General features: G+C 36.6%; 1 protein-coding gene across 11 annotated transcripts in view; it reads right to left on the bottom strand.

The window, feature by feature from the left end:
* dlg1a (discs large MAGUK scaffold protein 1a) overlaps positions 1–17,178 on the bottom strand; it is a 167,489-nt gene extending 150,311 nt beyond the window's left edge. For 4 of the 11 annotated variants that reach the window (XM_067459728.1, XM_067459705.1, XM_067459706.1 and 1 more), the window contains exons 1-3: positions 16,587–17,178; positions 16,310–16,441; positions 4,563–4,738 (exon numbers count right to left, since the gene is read on the bottom strand). In XM_067459728.1, the coding sequence (XP_067315829.1) occupies positions 4,563–4,738; positions 16,310–16,441; positions 16,587–16,605 (327 nt within the window). In that variant the 5' untranslated portion in view covers positions 16,606–17,178. Of the gene's footprint in view, positions 1–2,237; positions 2,520–4,562; positions 4,739–16,309; positions 16,442–16,586 lie in introns of those variants that run through there. The other 7 variants (XM_067459709.1, XM_067459712.1, XM_067459710.1 and 4 more) reach the window with 3 other exon arrangements.
* Positions 17,179–21,016: the final 3,838 nt, after the last annotated feature.

Here is a 21,016-nt window from a genome sequence, read left to right as displayed (position 1 = left end):
AATTGTCGATAATACATTTAATCGATGCAACTTATCATCGTTAATCAGGGTCATCCGTGTGTTATGTTTGAGACCATTTTACAGCTGGAGTTACACCACCATGATGACTAAGTTTGCGTCTGCTTTTGCAGCCTTTTTTTGTGCAAACGCAGTTGAAGTATTGTGTTTATCTCAAATAGTTTGCAATTGAAAAGAATTAGAGCGGTAGTAAAGCGTGCCAGTGATAATCAGCTTTTGCGCATGCAGTAAACAACACAACTTCGCTCAGCTAATGAGCGAAGGCTTGTGGTACCATCACAGAGAGGCATGAAATCCCCCTCTAGAACTTTTTCTTTCATTGTTCCTGGTTGGTGGAACGATCTTCCGTCCTCCATACGCACAACAGAATCACTCGCTTCATTCAAAAGACAGGTAAAAACTCATCTCTTCCATGAGCACTTAACCTTACATTTAAAAAAAAAAAAAAGAAAAAAAAAAAAGAAAAAAAAAGAAATTCCCCCTCTATTTCTCCTTTCTTCTTTCCTTTTCTGGTCTTTGCTACTCTGAGCAGTGTACAAATCTTGGTATTTAGGGCACTTTTTGTGTTTCGTTGCCTCTTCTTGACGGATCGCTTCCTGTTCTCCGGAGTTTTAAGTCGCTTTGGATAAAAGCGTCTGCTAAATGCATAAATGTAAATGTAAATGTAACTCAAACAGCAATGCACAATTAATAATAACTATGACACTATTGTAATAAATCATTGGGTTTAGTTGCCGTGCTCAGAGCATTGTTCCAGGAAGAGTGCGTCCACACTTTCTGACAGATCTAAGGTGGTGTTGGTTACACGTTTTATAGGACTATTAGAAGTTATATTTGATTATTAAATAAGTAATCAAATTAAATGATTAATCACCACAACTCATTTTAAAATCCTATATCCCTTATTTAGAAAAAATCCCCTCATTTATTTGTTGAGGAACATGATGTTTTGAGCAGCATTTGCACACCCTGCTGTTGGCTAAAGCCACTGATATAGACACATATTGCAGTATTAAGGCTAACGATTAATTGATTGTTAATTTAAAATGCAATCAATCATGGGAATTTGTGTAAATTGACATTCCTACTTAAGGAAAACATTCCAGGATGTTTCTCCATATAGTGGATTTCAATGGGGTACAATGGGTTGAAGGTCCGAATTCCTGTTTCAATGCAGCATCAAAGGGCTCGACACAATCCCAGATGAGGAATAAGGGTCTTATCTAGCTAATCTGAAATTATTTTTTTTAAATTAAATAAAAAGGTATATTATATATAAAACTTTTTTTTTTACCCACAAATTGTCATGCTGCGCCATTACGTAATAACGTTGGAAAAGTTGTTTGAAGCTGCATTGAAACTGGAATTCGGACATTCAACCCGGTGTACCCCATTGAAGCATTTACATTACATTTACATTTAATCATTTAGCAGACGCTTTTATCCAAAGCGACTTACAAAAAAGGGGAGAGTAATAGAAGCAACGAAACAGACAAGGCCAACAACCTGGAAGAGCTGTAAGAAATCTCAATTAATTAGCACAGTACACAATTTTTTTTTTTTTTTTTTTTTTTTTTTTTTTAAATAGACATCTACAACAAAAACTCACGTACGCAAAATACCGAACACTGGATTTTGATGGCTATGATAAGAAGCCCACTATATGGAGAAAAATCCTAAAATTTTTCCTCAACCTTAATTTCTTTCGACTGAAGAAAGAAAGACATAAACATCTTGGATGGCGTGGGAGTGAGTATTATCAGGAAATTTTATTTCTGAAGTGAACTACTCCTTTAGGGGAGACACTTTAGTTATAAAATGTGGTTGTGTAACTCGTCTATACACACATCCTAAATCTTAGGTCTTTGAGAAATGAATTAAGCTATATTTAAAAAAAAAAAAATCCCTCCACCTTCTCACTATCAGCCTAATCAGTGAAAACTTCTCAGTTTGATCACCTTTTGCAGCATTTTTTTTCTTGATTAAACTTAACATATTAAGCAGACAGATAGATAGAAAGATCTTTAAATACTGATTTGAAGAACTCATTACTTTTAGGTATTTCATGTATAACAAATAAACAGATAACCTGTAAAGCCAGCCACAGTACTGTAACCAATAAAGTTTCATCTGTACATAGTCACTGTTTCATTATAATGAACTGTACATCAAAAATAGTCCAGACAGCACGAATGCAAACACGCATATGGATGCCTTACCTTTGTGCTAACGATACACAAACAGTCCATTCTTCAGAGCGCGACCTCTCAGCATCTCATTGCGGCTGCTGTAATCCTGTCGCTAAAATATGCGAATGCGGGAATGCATTGTGCGCGCGACATGAACTTACTCTCAGTTGAGCAAACAACGCACGCTTCCATACACTCATAGAAGTCAAGTTTGCATCACCTCGTGTTTCCTTTCAGCGGCAGTGTGTCGGGGATGCTGAGGAGGAGGACGCCTGCATATTCACTCATATTGACGCGCATTCAGAGTTGATAAGAGCACCGCGGGGAGACCGACCAGCATAATGTGTTCCCCTCACCTCTGGACGCGCGCGCTCCAACAGTACGTCACTGTGTGGGTAACCGCGAGCGTTAAACGCCTCTGCCCTCACTAGGCTGTTTCATCATCAACCAGATGACTTCAGACAACAACGAAATAATGTAAAAGTGAAACGCAATTTTTATGTACCATTCCTTTTAGGCTAAAACCAAGTTTGTGGTTAATCGCGTTATGCTGAGATATAATGTATTTTGTAAGTTTAAAAGCATATGCTGCATAGGCCTATATGGGATCTAAATGAATGGCACTTTTAATCTTTTATCTCAAGGGAGATACAAACTTTAACAAATGGCACGTTTTTCTTAATCATATTTTTATTATGTTATTTTCATTCATCCTATTCTCTTGGTAGCCAAAATATCAATACATAACCTACGGTTTTTGTGTTTTTTCTTCTTTCTTTCTTTCTTTCTTTCTTTTTTTTTGGGGGGGGGGGGGGGCGGAGCTGCCCCGCAAACGGGTCAATAATAATAATAATTTATCCTTACAGCAGTGCTTCAAGCTGATTTTTCTTGATCTTGATCTTGTTCTTGATTTTCAAATAAGCAGGAAAAATGGGCAAGTGTAATGATTTGAGCGAGTTTGACAAGTGCAAAATTGTGATGGCTAGACAACTGGCTCAGAGCATCTCCAAAACTGCAGCTCTTGTGGGATGTTCCCGGTCTGCAGTGGAAAGTATCTATCAAAAGTGGTCCAAGGAAGGAACAGCGGTGAACCGGTGACAGGGTCATTGGCGGCCAAGGCTTATTGATGCTCGTGGGGGAGCGAAGGCTAGACAAACATACCAGCTACTCTGTTTCTCAAGAAGTTAGTTCTGATAGAAACCTGTCAGAATACACACACAGTGCATCACAGTTTAATGCGAATGGGGCTGCATAGCCACAGACGTGTCAGTGTGCCCATGCTGACCCCTGCCACGACTGAAAGCGCCAACAGTGGGCATGTGAGCATCAGAACTGGACAACGGAGCAATGGAAGAAGGTGGCCTGGTCTGATTAATCACATTTTCTAAGGGCCAGGGCAGTTTGGCCAACAAATAGGGGACACAATATGGCGACACAATATTAGGAAGGTGCTATTACATTAAACTTTAAAAATATTTTACTGATCATTAAATATCTTTCTAGGAATGTTCGCCTCATTTAGAGTTTCTTACATGCTTCCGATCATCATGGAGAGGCAGAGGTTTAATGGAAGGAGAGGAAAAACACAAAGCTATGAGCACATCCTCTGTGCAAGACTGCCAGTGGAGACATGAATTTCATCATTCAAACGCTCATCTAATTCATTTGAGACTTCGTAGAAATGAGAGTGCCATGCATTGGTAAAACACTTTCTATCCAGTGTGGCAGATTACTTCCAATCCCAACAGAAGGGAAGTCTACCCACTCTCGAAAATAAATGTGAGAAACAATTTAAATGAAAAATGCATGACCAGCCCTTATCCAATTAAAATGAGAAGTTAACATTATTACATAAAATCACAGCCCAATGGAGCAGTATCACACTCATATTCTGACAAGAATTGAAGTTAGACTAATCTTATGAAGCAGGACTGTACAAATACAGATAGCAACCACAAAGCAAGTTCTATACAATGAAGCAATATAACACTCAGAATCTTCCTGTTTCTCCAAATATCAACACAGCTCAAAAAACAAAAGGTTAATTTAAATAATTTTAGACAGCTTTGCCAGTTACTTTGTCTATTTTTAATCCACCAATAAAAATAATTTACAAACCTGAAGAAGGATCAACCATTGCGTTTCTGTTTTTGAATGAACCATCGAATTAATAACAACTGCTTCCACAAGAATAAAGAATCCTTTATTCTTGTAAGGTTCAGCATCAACAATGGTGTCATAAATGTGCCTTAGCAATTACTCTGAATGCAGGAAATCAATAACATTCAAGATACATGTACTGCATACATAAAAATGCGATTCTAAGCATTTATAACATCATAATATTCTGCTTACCTCTTCGCTTTGAGTATGGATGTTGGGCACAGTTTCTGTTGGTCCAGTGGGGCTGGGAGGACTAGAGAGATTCCATTCATTAACAGGAGGAAAAGGTTCTGTGGTTTTAAGGCTTGAAGGCTCTATGGGCATATCCTCATTATCCTGGAGGCTCACTTCATAAAATTCCTGGATATCTGAAAGAATTAACAGGTTCTAATGAAGTAATAATGTAATAAATAAAGTACATGAGATTATAAAGCCACCAACCATGATGCTACCGCTGTAATCCATATAAATGTTCACAGAATCAAACTTTCATGAAAATACAGATTTCACATTATTCAACTTTCAATTAACCTAATAATCTTGAACAAAAATGGTACACTACTGTTTTCAACATTGCTAATAATAAGAAATTTTTCTTGAGCAGCAAATCATCTTATTAGAATGATTTTTGAAGGATCATGAGACTTGTTTTAAAAACATTAAAATGGCAGTGTGTAAATATACAATCAGTATGAATAAAACAAACAGAATGTGTCATATTTGTTTTAATTTTTGAAGCTTACATATGTGCTCGTAAGCTGAAAAAGTTAAAACACTCCTTAAACACGCATTAAAACACTAGGGGCTCACTGCAAATTTATCAAATAATGTTTTACATAAATATAGGGATACAGGGAGACATTTACAAGCATTTATTAGTCATGTGATGCCATCAAATTTTCATACGACAAAAATTGCTGAAGCCTAAATATAAGAGTAAAAGAAAAGTTGTCCTCTAACAGGTTTAATAACTTTTTTCTTACAACAAAAAGAACTCAGAAAAGTGACTATTTAAAAGTATCATCGCCATTAAATATTGCGATCCAATAAAAATGTGAAAATGGCTCATATCTAATAAAAGTAAATTACATGTACCCTATAAGTTGTGCAACAGCAATTCACGGCATTTTGAAGTGCTCGCATTCATGCTCCTAGACTTTACCATTGACAACTGAAACCTGGTCTAAAGGCAGTATAGCGTAGTATTTTTTGTGTTATTTAAAAAGCACGTTAGTAACATGTGCCGAAAAGCAGTAGGGGTGGGAATCACCAGAGGCCCCACGATTCGATATTATCGTGATACTTAAGCCACGATGCGATATTATTGTTATTAAAAAAAAATAAAAAATAAAAAAGCGATTTGCTGAGTAATAACATATACGTCCATTATGAATGCACATATTGCACATGCACATTTTACTCTCACTTTAGAATTAGCAGCAAGTCGGTGAGTGGCAATTGCTTGAATGGTGGGTTCATTGTTATTCTTAATGGAAAACAACAACAAAACTGTAAATGACAAACTTACTTAAGCCTAAATTTCACATTACATTTAAGACCTTACATTTTGCATTGAAACTAAACCTTCCACTGTCATCTTGTCATTCAGCTACTAACAATGATAAATGAAATCTGACTCCTGCTGCTGATCTGTGCTGGGACTCTCGTTCGGCATGTTCAGGTTTTAATTTGAGTTAGTTAATCTGTTATCTAACTGAAAATAAAACATCAAAAAATATCAAAAAACAATAGTGGGGGCAGTGCCACTGTGGGCAAGTGATGTTACCGGTGTTGCAGCTGAAGCGGCAAGCTTCTTTGAATGTAATTGCGAGCGAACTTCTGTTGCATTGCGGTGCGCAGCTGACATGCACTTGCGTGTCAAATCAACACATAACTAACACATAAACACGGACAGAGAGGTCCACGCTCAGAAATATGGGAGAATGCGCTTCCTGCACACACAGCTCACAGAACACGTGTGTGAGTGAGAGTGATGTGCTGTTTATGATATTACAGTCAGAAAGAAATATTTCAAAATATTATTATTATTATTATTTCCTGCGTTATAAGCTTGGAGCTTATGGTAAAATTTTGCACAATACAAGCTGAAATTCAGTTCCTTAAAGGGGGGGTGAAATGCTGTTTCATGCATACTGAGCTTTTTACACCTTTAAAGACTTGGATTCCCATCCTAAACATAGACAAAGTTTCAAAAACTAATGTTGGACGTTTGATGGAGTATTTCTGTGTTAAAAATACTCCTTCCGGTTTCTCACAAGTTTCGGCGAGTTTTTTTCGAGTATGGGTCTACTTGACGTTAAATAGAGCGGAAGGTCCTTGTATGGGCCGTACGGGCTCTTCTCCCGGTAGGGTGCGCGCGCGTAACTAGAGGGAGAGAGAGGAAATGCACGCTGTAAACAGTCTCTCAGGTGCAGATCCAGTCGTCCGTGAACACTTATGACGCGCCGCGCTCCACTTTATTCCTATGGGTGACGTCGAGCGACTTCAACGCTTCAGCACAGCATTCCGGGAAGGCAGCGCTGCATTTGAACCGATTTGAACGCAGAAATGACGGGAAGCTTCAAGGCATCGCTTCAGTCGCGTCGCAAAGTGGATTTCCACGGTCACTGCTGTCACAGGACTTCACCAAATCATACCAAAGAAGTGTGTTTTTGACAGAGCGGTCCTGCTTTGGAAGCAGCCGGTGAGTAAATCAACTTCAAATGTCTCTGCTATTGGCTATCGTCACGTGAGTAAACATCAGTAAACGATACGATCGCGTGCTTCGTCATTCAAATGCGCTAACGGTTACTCCATTGTTGTTCTGTATAACGTTACACTATTCTGACTCTGACGTGCAAAACCGTTTTGCTTGCTACCTCTAAGGTCTAGTCAATAGTCCATAAACCGAATCATGTCCTCATAAACTGCGCGTAAAGACACACAAAGGCCCCTTAATACAGTACATACCACAGAGACGGACATCCTGATGTTGCCATTTCTCCTGTTCAATTTATTTCAGCCTCAGATTTGATTGTGGATCATTATCTGTATTAGCTGAGATAGCCATGGGTTTCTCCACGCTTGAGGACATCACCGCTTTGTGCACATTCGGCATTCTTTAGCTCCGCCCACACGATACGCCTCCAGGCGCTCGTTTTTTTCCGGAAAGACTCGGTACAGCCCATATTTCTTTTATAAATATGATAAACTAAAGACTTTTCGGAGATATGAAGGATGCAATACTACTCTATAGGTACTCAAGATTGACATGAGATTGACTGAAACTGAGTGTTTCACCCCCCCTTTAAAATATTGATACTTGCCGTTCTCATGTCGATACAATAATCTTCACACAAAATATTGCGATACTATGCTCTATCAATTTTTTTTCCTTCTCTAATAGGCAGGTAGCCTGGTTTTACCAGACTCTCGTACATTTCATTTGTACATAGAGTCTGGCCACTCTCCATTGACAAGGGTTTATTTCCGCGAAGGCAGCACCCTGTTGAGGTTTAAAACTATTGGATCTGCCCTGAGCCACTCTGGATCTGCCATAACCAATCGCTAACGTTTGGTCGTGACGTATGTCATGCGCCCTTCGCCTGTTTCACTCATAGGTTTCACTCTTGGAAATCCTACAAAAAGAAAGTGCACATGTGCATGCCACCTCAGTAACGAAACTATAGGATAAAACCTAAAACTCGTGCATTCGGATTGTGATTTATTCGCGCCAGGGTGGAGGGAAGAGTTTGGTGATCGGGAACGCGGCGCTCACGTGGTCCGTAACATCATTGTATGCTGTAAATAAAATGTCATATGCTTGGTATGATAAATGCTATAATAAATAATAATAATGCTATAATTATAAACGCTGCTATAAATAACGAACCAATTCAAATGTTTAAGTGCTTTTATTTTAATTTGTTGATGAAATATATTGCTCTTCTAAATACTTTTAAGGAAAAGTAAATATTTTAAGGAAATACAAGTCTGTAAATGCATCCTAATAACAGCAAAGCAATCGTATGGTGTTCTGCAGTGGTCAAAAATGATTACAAACAGTGAATTTTGAAGTGATATATTGTTGAAAACTCAGAGATGTGGATTCAGACAGCTATTACATCAACACGACCTTGCATTTGTCAAAAGCAGTAGGTAACTTGGCCGGGGATTTTTACACGGGTGGTGAGAGACGGACTGCAATAAAATAACTGACCAGTCCCTGTAACTTAAATGATGGCAATAACTTCCGACCCCACAAGAAACAGTTAACATTACCATCCAAATAGCTTCAGCCAACTCCTTCATCACTAACGAAGCGATCTGGAAAATCAAACTTTTCCCGAATTCACAACATCATGGCCACCAACAAACCCCAGACAAAACTGTTATTGCTCGGGGCTTTAACTTCTGGAAATTCGGCAGCGGTGCCACAATGCAATGAATGGTTTAGTTTGCATCTTTCTCCGCCGCCATTACTGAACTGCATCTCAAACTAGCGCTCGACACCAACGTCATCGTTCTCAGCTACTCCCTCTGTTCGCTGATTGGACCGGTAAAATTTTGTTCGGAGAAAACCTAAGACTACACAGCAGTCCCAGACGTAGTACTGAAGGAAAATGAAAAAATTGAGCGGAAGTACGTAGGAGGGCAGAGCCAGGCTAATAGGCAGGTGCCCTACGGGTGTATTCTTTGCTCATTACACACACAGTGATGTGCAGCGGCACACAAACATTTTTAAATAATAAAAATAAAAGGATTCCTCTCTGGAGAAGCGTTCAGTTTTTCCACTTGCAAATTCTTCCATGTGCAACTGGCTCTTAAAGGGAATAGGAGATGAGACCTTAATTGGTTTATTGCATGTTACGCCCAAAACACACCCAAGATTCGTTAAGAGACTAGGGACAACCATTTTAGACCATGTGCCAGGCACGCCGACCATTTTTCCAATCGCTAAACTAGCAAAAGTGGATTCGGACATGCCCCAAGTGCACTTCCGGTGGAGCTTTAGACCATGTGTTTAGATTTTTTAAATAGGGCTCAAGGACTTAGCCTGGATGCCAGCCGAACTTAGCCCCGCCCACAATATTTTTAGGTCGGGCAGTTCGGTCTGGCCTCGATCCATTGAGGAGTAATTATCTTCATATTACCAATGAAATCATCAGGGCGGGCTTTAGACGATGATGGACAGATGATCAACAGTAACGTAATCATGCACGTCATCAAAGGGCCTTGGATTATATTTGTTCAAATATTAAACGGAGAGCTTGTTTGTATATGCGTTCAACTTCACAATTTCTCTCAAAAATGATGATCATGTTGGGTAAGTACTCTGTGTATCATTAAATTCTTTTATTTTTTTACAACATCGGCAAAGATCGTTTATTTACAGCCAAGGTTATTATAGTTTTGCTTTTTGAAATTAGTTTTTATTTTATTATCGTTTTCAATTTTGCTACAAATTTCAGTTTAGTTTTAGTTAGTTTTACAAATGGTTTTGCTAGTTTTAGTTTAGTTTTTATTTTGCAAATACATTTCTATTTAGTTTTTATTTATTTAGTTTCAGTTTTAGTTTTAGTAATTATAGTTTAGCAGAGTTACCATAATGAAGTGTAGAGACCAAATCAAGGTTTTTAATTTCAGCAAAGTTTAATGTTTGCACAGATTAGAGTTTAATCTTACTAAACATCCTTAAGTGAAATAACTTGATAAACGAGCATTATTGTTTAAACCCAGGACGGTCTTACAAAACATGCAGTAAAGTTGCGTCTTCACCTTTGAGCAAAAAAGCTTGAGTCAAACTATGACCTATACAGGATCTATCTTAAAGAACAAAATAGATGCAATGTAAAATATAAAAGTAAAAATTATAAATTCCAGACAAACTCACTCATAACAGATGAAATATTGTTAAACAATTAAAAGCTTATTTTAATTTCTTCAGTAGTACAATGTAGGCTAGCAGTGTCTACACCCTGTTTTGCTGTGTGTGTGTGTGTGTGTGTGTGTGTGTGTGTGTGTGTGTGTGTGTGTGTGTGTGTGTGTGTGTGTGTACACCTGTTTTTCTAGCCTGGTGAGGACTTCAAACTGAATGCACACAGACTCATGGGGACTCGTGTCAGTTTAGGTCCCCACGGGTACAAAAGCTTATAAATCATACAGAATGAGTTCTTTTGAAAATGTAAAAATGTAGAAAGTTTCCTGTGATGGGTAGGTTTAGGGGCAGGGTAGGGGGATAGAATATATGGTTTGTATGGTATAAAAACCGTCTATATGGCAAGTCCCCACAAAGATAGCGCACCAGACATGTGTGTGCGTGTGTGTGTGTGTGTGTGTGTGTGTGTGTGTGTGTGTTTGTTGTGCTATAATTGTAAAGGGGACCAATGTCCTCACTTATCTAGTAATATATTATGATAACTGACTAGTAAGGACATTTGACTGGTCCTCACTAGTTAAAAAGGCTTATAAATCGGCCAAAACATGTTTTTATTTAAATCTATTGTTTTGCACGTTCTTGTGATGGGTAGGTTTAGGGATAGGAATTGAGTTAGGAGATATAAAATATCATTAACCTGATATAAAATCAATGGAAGTCCATGCAATGTCCTCACTTATATAGTGAAACAAACCTGTGTGTGTGTGTGTGTGTGTCCTGGCATTCCCTACTTTGTGGGGAAATGTCTCCACACAGATAATAATATTATTAGTAGTAAATGATTATGATAACACCTTTGAGCCTGTCAATATTATGCAAACATGAAATCTCAAACGCACAGTAGGCTAGTAACGTTATTTGCTAATATAGTTGCTGACTTTTGCGCCTGCGTCTCTCGTCACGTAAGAAACGGCATTCTAAAACAGTGAGCTTAAAAGAAGTTCAACGTGCATCTCATTACCTTGTGTTATTTCCCATTTCACTGCCACGGACGCATTGATTCTTTGTGAACTCCCGTTTAGGACTGGCGATGTGTTGCCTGTCTGCACGCGTCCGTCACAGGACAGCGGTTAATCTCCTCAGATCGCTTCACGCGCAGTTGCGCAATAGACACTCCCTCAACCGCCACAGTCAGATTTTCCACCACATTAAAGAGAGCTGATTAACAACGAAAACGAATATTTATTTTTGCTAATTATTATTTTATTTCAGTTAGTTTTTTAGTAAGAGTAGTTAGTTTCGTTTAGTTTTAGTTTTTTATTTATTCAGATTTTTAAATTTTATTTCAGTTTACGAAAATGTTTTTTGACCAATAGTTTTAGTCTTAGTTTCAGTTTTCGTTTACGAAAATAACCTTGTTTACAGCGTGCGTGCAGACAGGGTTGTCAAGTTTTTACAACAAAACCTGCCAACTACTAGCCCAAAACAATAGCTTCTCGGGGGATTCTCCGGAAAAAAATGGTGTTTGGGGGGTAAAATGTGTGTTATTTTGGCAAGGTTGCCTGCTAAAATTCGCACTCATGGGTCTATATATCACATAATAGTCGCTTCAACCCGGGAACATAGAAAACAACCCGAGGAAAAAAAACGCGGACTTGGCAACACAGTGCAGTTGAGCTCTGTTGACATTTGACAATGCCTCGCTTCGTTGCTCTGATTGGTTGTAGATCTATCCAATTGAGGTCTTTCCTGGTTCGGTTGAAACACGCCTCATAATCACAGCCCAGTGGAGCAGTTTCAGACTCATATTCTGACTAGAATTGATGACCACGTCAGGCTACCAAGGACTTAAATACACACGTTTTTTAATGAACAAGTTTTCAATAAATTACAGTTAAGTTGCATATTTTTCATGGGACATCACTTGGAAAATGTCTTGCCAGTGTATCCGTAAATGTCTAGCCTGGTAGTCATTTGCTGGATTAACTATAGACTTGAGAAAGACATGTTGCTCTGGGACGATTGTCCTTGTAATAAGTATTGTATAGATTTGGAAGTCATTTTGGATACATTCATCATGGATAAATAGATATGTCAATATCTAAATAGATAAATAGATATGACTATTTGATATGTCAAATAGTCACTGAAATGACTATTACAGTGTGAATTGCTATTTGCTGCTAATAAATGGGTTGTGTTTTGTTTTTTCAACACGGTTTACTTTTAAAATAAGTACATAAATTCAGTACTTCTGAGTTCATCTTAATATTTTTGTCAAATTAAGCTGCACTACACACCAAGTCTGCCCAGACACGTAGCAGCCGACATCCATGTAAAACACTACAGGATTTGTGTGTGCAGGGAAATTTTTTATTTCATTTTTTTTATTTTTTTATTATTATATCCCTTTGGCTTTTCAGAGATACTGTGGATAGCATAGATTGCTGTCCGCATAGATTTTTCAGCCTAAAACACTCAGATAAACTAATAATAACACCATGAAACATGAATACTCTTTATGGTTGTTAACAGCAATTTCCTGGATTCATGCAGAGATCAGGCCAAGCAAAATGATGAGTTCAAATCATGGAAACATAATGGTAAGAACGTTGTAACCCTCTGAGCGCAGCATAACTGGAACTAAATAGAGCAATGATGCATTTCAAATGCCTCTTAATTAAGTATTGAGGGATTTAAGTATGCACCGCTGTGCTTTGATTTGTCAAATGCTTATAAACAGTGTAGGCACATAAAGATGTTCTAAATTACAATAGCATAGGCAATGCTACTGTTAAATGGTTTGCAACTGCCAAAATCAATTTGTCAAATATCTCACTACAACCTTCTGAAGATGCAAACTAAGATGTTTTATACTGTCTGCACAGAGCAGACAGTATAAAACAATTAAACAAAAGGAGTTGTTATTTCATATCTATTTCTGCATAGCTGAACTATGTAACAGTAAAATCTTATCACCACTAATTACATAAACTCCCAAAAGAGTCAGCTTAAATCGGAAACTCAAAGGATTTTCCCAAATTGACGAAAATTAGACAAATGACTAAACACAAAAGTTAACACAGTTTACTCTATTCCTTGCAAACACGATCCAAGACAAATTTTGACAAACAAATGACCTGTTCTATTTCCATCCCTTTTTTGTTACAAAAAATATTTATTGATCTGAAATGAATTGCATATGAGCCATAAAAGCCTGATGTATTATGATACTCAACAAAAAAACGTATACTGCATGCATATCAATGATGTTTGAGGGATGGAAAAATAAATGTTCCCCAAAAGCCTGTAGTGTCATATTTGACATTTACATTAACATGAAAACATTTCTAAATAATGTTTTAATTTTTAACATTAAAAGAATCATGTATGAATAATAAAATAAACCCAAGTTGCTTCAGTCTAATAAATGTTTATTTTACATTTACTTTAAGATTTTGCCAATTTAAGATATAGGAGTAAAAAAATACTTAAATAAGACATAAAATTGCTGAAATATCAATCAGAGGACAGAAGGCATGAAGTAGATTGTGTACAACAACAAGTTTTGGTCATATTGATCATTTATAGGCCCTAGAAATTTGTGTAGGAAATATAATACAGTAGGCTATTAGCCTAGACATCTAGATGCACCCTATCAGCAGCAAATTTAATCTGCCCGCAAGTGTCGTCTAGGAACTCTCAATACCGTTCTGAGCTGTATTCCTCAGAATCTGGACGGGCCAATCACATCATGTATAGAGTCGGCGGGCGGGGCCATAATGACAAGGGACGAATTGCGTTTGCGTGCTTCTGTTGTCTAGTAAACACAGAAACTGGCGAACGGCGGCGGTCTTTCGAAGTTTTGACTGCGATTCTGGAAGACTTGGAGTTAAGCTTTTCTCTGAGAAAAGAACAAAGATGGCACTGAAGTCATTCTTAAAAAGGGAAGATGTGTTCGGAGTTTAGCCGACCGGATACGGTGAATGTTTAATCTATCAGCGAGCTCTGCTTCACCTTCGTTGCTCTGGTTGGTGTAGCGCTATCCTATCGCGTGCAGAGGGAGTTTGAAAGACAACCGTTCATCCCGCCCCTCGGATTGAGCCCTGTCAATGGTGAGTTTCCAGACCAAACATCTTGATGTGGGTCTGGCTTGTCAGGCTAGTAGGCTATATATCCATAAATAGGCATTATGTTTATTTTACAAAGAATGTTTAGTTTAAGTTATAAGAGAATAAATGTTTTAAAATGTTGTAACATATTGTAACATATTGCCAAACAAGCTTTCTTTTTTCAATAAACGTATACCCCCAAACGTGCAACATAACGTGGGAGATATATTCACAGAAAGAATATGAAAAATGTATATTATAAAATTTCAACATAAACGTAATAAGTGAATACATAACAGCAACTTTTTAATCATGCAAGTCCCCTCCAAATATTGTAAATATGTGAAACAAGTGGAAAAGTGAGATTTGCCACTAGAGGTGGTCATGTTACTTTAAATGTTACCTGTAAGCTAAACAAAGAACGTATGAACAAAGTCAAAAGTTGGAAATGTTCACAATGAAACCAAGAAATTAGACCTACACCTTTATCTCCCAGGATATGTTGCCTATTTTAGGGTTAAAACTGCAGTCCGTAAGTTTTGCCTCTTTTTCACCATCTCTGTTCGAAACATACAATTGTAATTATTTCCGGAATTGTCGTCGTCTTTAAGTGGGTTGTGCATCTGCATGGCTCCTCAGCATGGATGAATCTAATGTTTTGATGAGTATGTGTGGCTGTCAGTCACCGCATCGGTGTGGATACTGTACTTCTGAATCACAGATTCTACGTCTTGTAAGGATGACCAAAATATTGCATTTATTATTATTCTTAACCATCTCAAATTGTTAAAGCTACACTGTGTGATATTTTCCCCCATCTAGCGGTGTAAAGGTATATGACCATCCAGTGAATATTAGTTTCTGTTTCTATGGTAGCTGGTTTAGTCCTAGATTAACATGGCAATCCCCCTCTTCACATCCGACACTGTGCCATCGAGTGTTAAAACGCGAAAGGCGAAGCTTGAATTTACGGGTATGTCCCTCTTTGGCTAATGTACTTTCAAGATGGAGGGGCAACATGGCGACCGGCATTCGAACCCCTCACCCGCATATGTTTTCAATGGCATATTATAAACTTATGAGAATACTTTATTACTTGAAAGAAGTAAATTTACATTAATGAGCACAAATATATTTAAAAGAATTATGTGTTTTTAGCTAAGAATAAACTAAAAAAGTAACACATTGTAGCTTTAATGTTGACAACATCAGCATTTTGTGACGTGCATTTAGTGTGTATTAGTGTTAATTGATTTCAATTTGTGCACAGTCTAATGTTTATTATTATGACTACAGGTGAATCTCCAGTAATCACTAATGATTGACATTTGGACATTTCAGGATTACAACCCAACATCAAAATTCTATGTTTAGTTATTCCATCTGCAGCATCCTCACATGCGATTGCCTACTAGCTGGACTCCTTCTTTAGACGTGACGTAATGACGCAAAGACACATTTCTCACAGAAAGCTACCAGTACCACTCAAATTACAACACATTAGCTTACCATTGTAAATCAGGCTGAGGTAAGGAGATGGTTTTGAACACTGGCTGTACTTGGTCAAATAGATAGCTTTAGCTTCAGCTTTTAACATTGCAAACAGCATCTATCTCTATTTGCACTTAATAGACTCTGCCTTTTTATTTTGGGGTGAACTATCCCTTTAAGATTTTACAATACTTTCCATGAGTACTGAACACCTGCTTCTTTCCATTTTCTCTGTTCATCGTTTGTGAGAAAAACATTCCTACATACTAGTTTAAAATGCTGCGTGCAAACACCATTATTTGCAGTTCAATAAAAAAAAAAAATGCTGCTGTGGCTAATGCACCACTGAACTTGTCAAACATAAATCGCGTTGAAGTCAAACCTGTTTCACCATTTCAACACAAGACAAATGTTAAGAAACGACCTCAAGGAAAACATTGGTTGTTCTAGCAACTTACCTATAAGAGCCTGGAAGAGTGTACTCTGAAATATGTTGATGACTCTCTCTATTGAACGTCTGAGATGAGGGTCTCCAGTCTGACTGAGTTTAGTTCTGTATTCCTCCAGAAGCTGCAGTGCCCTCTGAGCATCTGAAAAAAAAAATTATAAAACAAACGATTTTCTAATAAACTGAAAAAATAAGAGGTTTAGAATAGCATAGGCTACGTTAAGAGAAATACATAACTCATTCATATTTTGTCTGTAGGCTATTCAGCTATTTAAAAAAAGACTCACCTTTCTTTCTCACTGGCATGATCAAGACTCCAATATTCAATGTCCCACAGTTTTTAAAAGGCGACTGGTGTAAAGCATTGGAATGAATGGCCGATCACTTTCACTTTCTGTCGCGTCACTTTGATTTCGCAGTGATCAACAATCACCGGTGATCCCTGACCGGGTCAGAGTGACATGTGAGAGTAAACGCTCAATATCAACAATCCAAAAATGCAATGAAAACTATAAACGATCACTTCTCTCATAACCTGCTGTCAGAGGCGGCAGGACCCCGTGGGCACTTTCATACAATTCTGGACTTATATCAACTTTCTGCAGACGAATGAATGGAGTAAATCAGAAAATCGCGGAGTGCATTAAAAAGATTTGGAAAAACTGCCTCCGATCTGTTGCAATGGAAGTGGTAGAATAGGCAGAAATACTAATAATCCCTGTTGAAGTCCAAGTAAAGTTCACTCGCAGACGGGCTGCCGTCCATACATCTCTCCCGTTTCCAACTGACTGGAGTCCTGGATCCCCACACGTCCGTAATCGAAACTTCTTCAGCGCAACACTTCCTCTTTCTTCTAGTGTGCCCGAAATTCCCAAACTTTCCTGCAAAATGGCGACCTTGATATGCAAACAGATCACATGATCTACTGATCTACTCCCTCTGCGCTCAAAGGAACCGGCACTCAGGTTTCTTCACTCAGCTAACTGCGAGAAAGCAGCCGGTAAAAGAGCTCTTTATTAAGTTTATCCTCACTTTAAGTAATGAAATTTGGAGAAACTATATAAGAACCATAGAACATCAGTCTCGTTCAAAGTAGGGTATAGCTATAGGAAGCACATGGCAGTAGTTTAGGCTATGCAGCAGAATATAGTCAGATTTTACTTTAAGACTTAACCAACAGTGAAAAAGTTATGTAGGGTAGCCTATAATGTTTATATATTTGTCAGGCTATGTTGTCATGTAGCCTATACATCATCCATAATTTGTATGACATGTAGGTAAAAGTAAAAACAAATTGTGGCATCAGATCAATCCTCATAATCCATTACTGCTAATGAAATGACTGTGATTGAGGTTTATAGTCTCTTGAATGGCAAGCTGGAATTATTAAAATCCTGCTTTACTGATTGCCAGTAGGCCTACTATCACCCAGGACTAAAAATTAATCTTTGTGATTTTATGTTACTTATCAGTAAGTTTTGATTTGAGTGGAGTTCAAGAGCACTTATTCTATTTAATGCGTTTCACAGTTTGCATTTCTTGGTGGCAAGTAAAGCTAATGCGGTCTTTTTTTTTTCTTTTTTCTTTTTTTTTGGAATTACTTTCATTGAAAGAAAATTATATATATATATATATATATATATATATATATATATATATATATATATATATATATATATATATATATATATATATATATATATATATATAGGCCAGAAGTTTGGACACATTACTATTTGTAATGTTTTTGAAAGAAGTTTCTTCTGCTTATAAAGCCTGCATTTATTTGATCAAAAATACAGTTTTTTTCTTTTCTTTTTTTTAAATATGGTGATATATCATTACAATAAAAAAAAAGATTTTCAATTTATTATATTTCAAATTAGCATTTATTTATGTGATGCAAAGCTGAACTTTCAGGATCATTACTCCAGTCTTCAGCATGTGACATCCAGTCTATCACATGATCCTTCATAAATCATTCTAATATTCTGATTTATTATGAGTGTTGGAAACAGTTCTGCTGCCTAATATATTTGATGAATAAAAGGTTCAAAAGAACTGCATTCATTCAAAATAAAAACATATTTTCAAATAATATACTCCTTTACTATCAATTTTAATCAATTTAACACATCCTTGCTGAATAAAATGTTTGATTTATTTAAAAAAAAGAAAAGAAAAAAAATGACTGCCCCCAAATTACTGACCAGTAGTGTATATTGTTTTTACAAAAGATTTCTATTTTTAAAACATTTGCTTCTTTCTTTTTTTTTCCTTTTCTTTTTTTTACTTTTTATTCATCAAAGTATTATAAAAAGTATCACATTTTATGAAAAAATATTAAGCAGCAGAACTGTTTCCAACTTTGAAAATGAATCATCATTTAATCGATTTCTGAAGGACACTGAAGACTGGAGGAATGATTCGGAATATTCAGCTTTGCATCACAGAAATAAATGATAATAAATTGAAAACCTATTATTTTAAATTGTAATAATATATCACAATATTAACAATTTTTCTGTACTTTTGATCAAATAAATGCAGGCTGGATGAGCAGAAGAAACTTCTTTCAAAATCATTACAAATAATAATGTGTTCAAACTTTTGGCCTGTAGCCCTGTACTGTGTGTATATATATATATATATATATATATATATATATATATATATATATATATATATATATATATATATATATATATATATATATATATATATATATATATATATATATATATATATATATATATATATATATAAAACTTGTTTTTGTCTAGTTATGCCTATGTAATGTATTCTGACTATACAAATTCTATTGTATTTTTCTGATTCAGAACCTGCACAGCATTGCTAAATGACCCATGCATGCTCATGACATTTAGATTAATCACTTTGGATGCATGTAAGTGAGTGCATGTAAGAGCCTTGACATGGAATGCATGGCTGTAACCGGACCTGAGCACTTCTAACCCTTATTGAAGCATTTTTTATATATATATATATATATATATATATATATATATATATATATATATATATATATATATATATATATATATATATATATATATATATATATATATATATATATAAACAAGTTTTTAATGGATTAATAATGTTATAGAACTATTCTAATACATATTCTAATGTCTAATACATAGACATTAACACTTTACAATAAATAACATTAACAATGAGCAATGAGAGATTTGCTAATGTTAACAAATTGAATTTTATCGTAAAGGGGTACCCAGAATAAAATATGAATAATATTTATTCAGTGTCTGTTTATTGCAAATAATCATGCGGTATCGTTCTGGAACAGAGTTTGTTTCAGATCAGGCAACTTGTAGTATTTAGCATTGTGGCATCCTATCAAAGGCACACTGTTACCAGCAAAGACAAAGTCTATAAGTTTGGCTTTTGTTAGTTGTTTTGTTCTTTGAAATGGCTTTTGTCATTTGACTCGTGAGAAGGATGTCGAGTCATAGGGTGCTGTGTCACATCGCCACAGTTTGGGTGGGGTGAAGTCCCATAAAAAAATACAGTGGTGTCTTTCTCATACGCCCATTAGAGTCCAGGGTTATTTTCCAGAGTATTGCATACACAAAGAAACAATGTTATGAATGGCTGTATACGAGCAGAACATTTTTAACAGATTTACAATGATCCATTGATGAAAAAAAAATGTATGTAAATTGAAAGCCAACTGAATACTATGTCTGAGGAATATTTCCACAATTTTGACAGATACTTCTGCCACCCACACAGTTTGACAAGACTAGTCTTGACTTGTTGTAGTGTCTAGTTATGCCTATGTAATGTATTCTGACTATACAAATTCTATTGTATTTTTCTGATTCAGAACCTGCACAGCATTGCTAAATGACCCATGCATGCTCATGACATTTAGATTAATCATGATATTTAGTTAATAATAGAACTTGAAACCCAAGTTCGCCTCTAATGTAATTTCCTTTAAATATCTTAGTGATTTATGGAAAGTTACTTCTAGATTTTGTGTTGCTTTAAATAAATATAGCTTTCATCCTTCTGTGGTTATGTATAATTACAGATGCACACACCCTCTGCTTTCTTTGGATGCATGTAAGTGAAGAGCCTTGACATGGAATGCATGGCTGTAACCGGACCTGAGCACTTCTAACCCTTATTGAAGCTAGGGGGCATTAGGCAACATACACTTAAGTGGATTGTCTAATAATGAAGAGCATTTTAAAGAATGGATATGTATCAAGGATGTGTATCAGCAACCCCGTCACACGGCAATTCGTGATATGGTCACGTAAATTAATCTATTTATTCGTGGCAGGGACATATAACGTGCATTTCAGACAACAGATCACCCACAGTCCATTCCCTGAACTTCAGATGCATAACACACACACACACACACACACACACACACACACACACACACACACACACACACACACACACACACACACACACACACTCACACACACACAAACCATGTCTGGTTCACTATCTTTGTGGGGACTCTCCATAGACGTAATGGTTTTTATACCGTACAAACTGTACATTCTATCCCCCTACCGTACTGCCCCTGCCCCTAAACCTACCCATCACAGGAAACATTCAGCATTTTTACTTTCTCAAGAAACTCATCCTGTATTATTTATAAGCCTTTTGAAAAATGTAGGTGTAGACAATGTAGGTGATCTTAGGTTTT

Source organism: Pseudorasbora parva, chromosome 12 (genome assembly GCF_024679245.1).
Source record: "Pseudorasbora parva isolate DD20220531a chromosome 12, ASM2467924v1, whole genome shotgun sequence".
NCBI lineage: Eukaryota > Metazoa > Chordata > Actinopteri > Cypriniformes > Gobionidae > Pseudorasbora > Pseudorasbora parva.
This window is presented reverse-complemented; position numbering and strand designations above follow the sequence as displayed.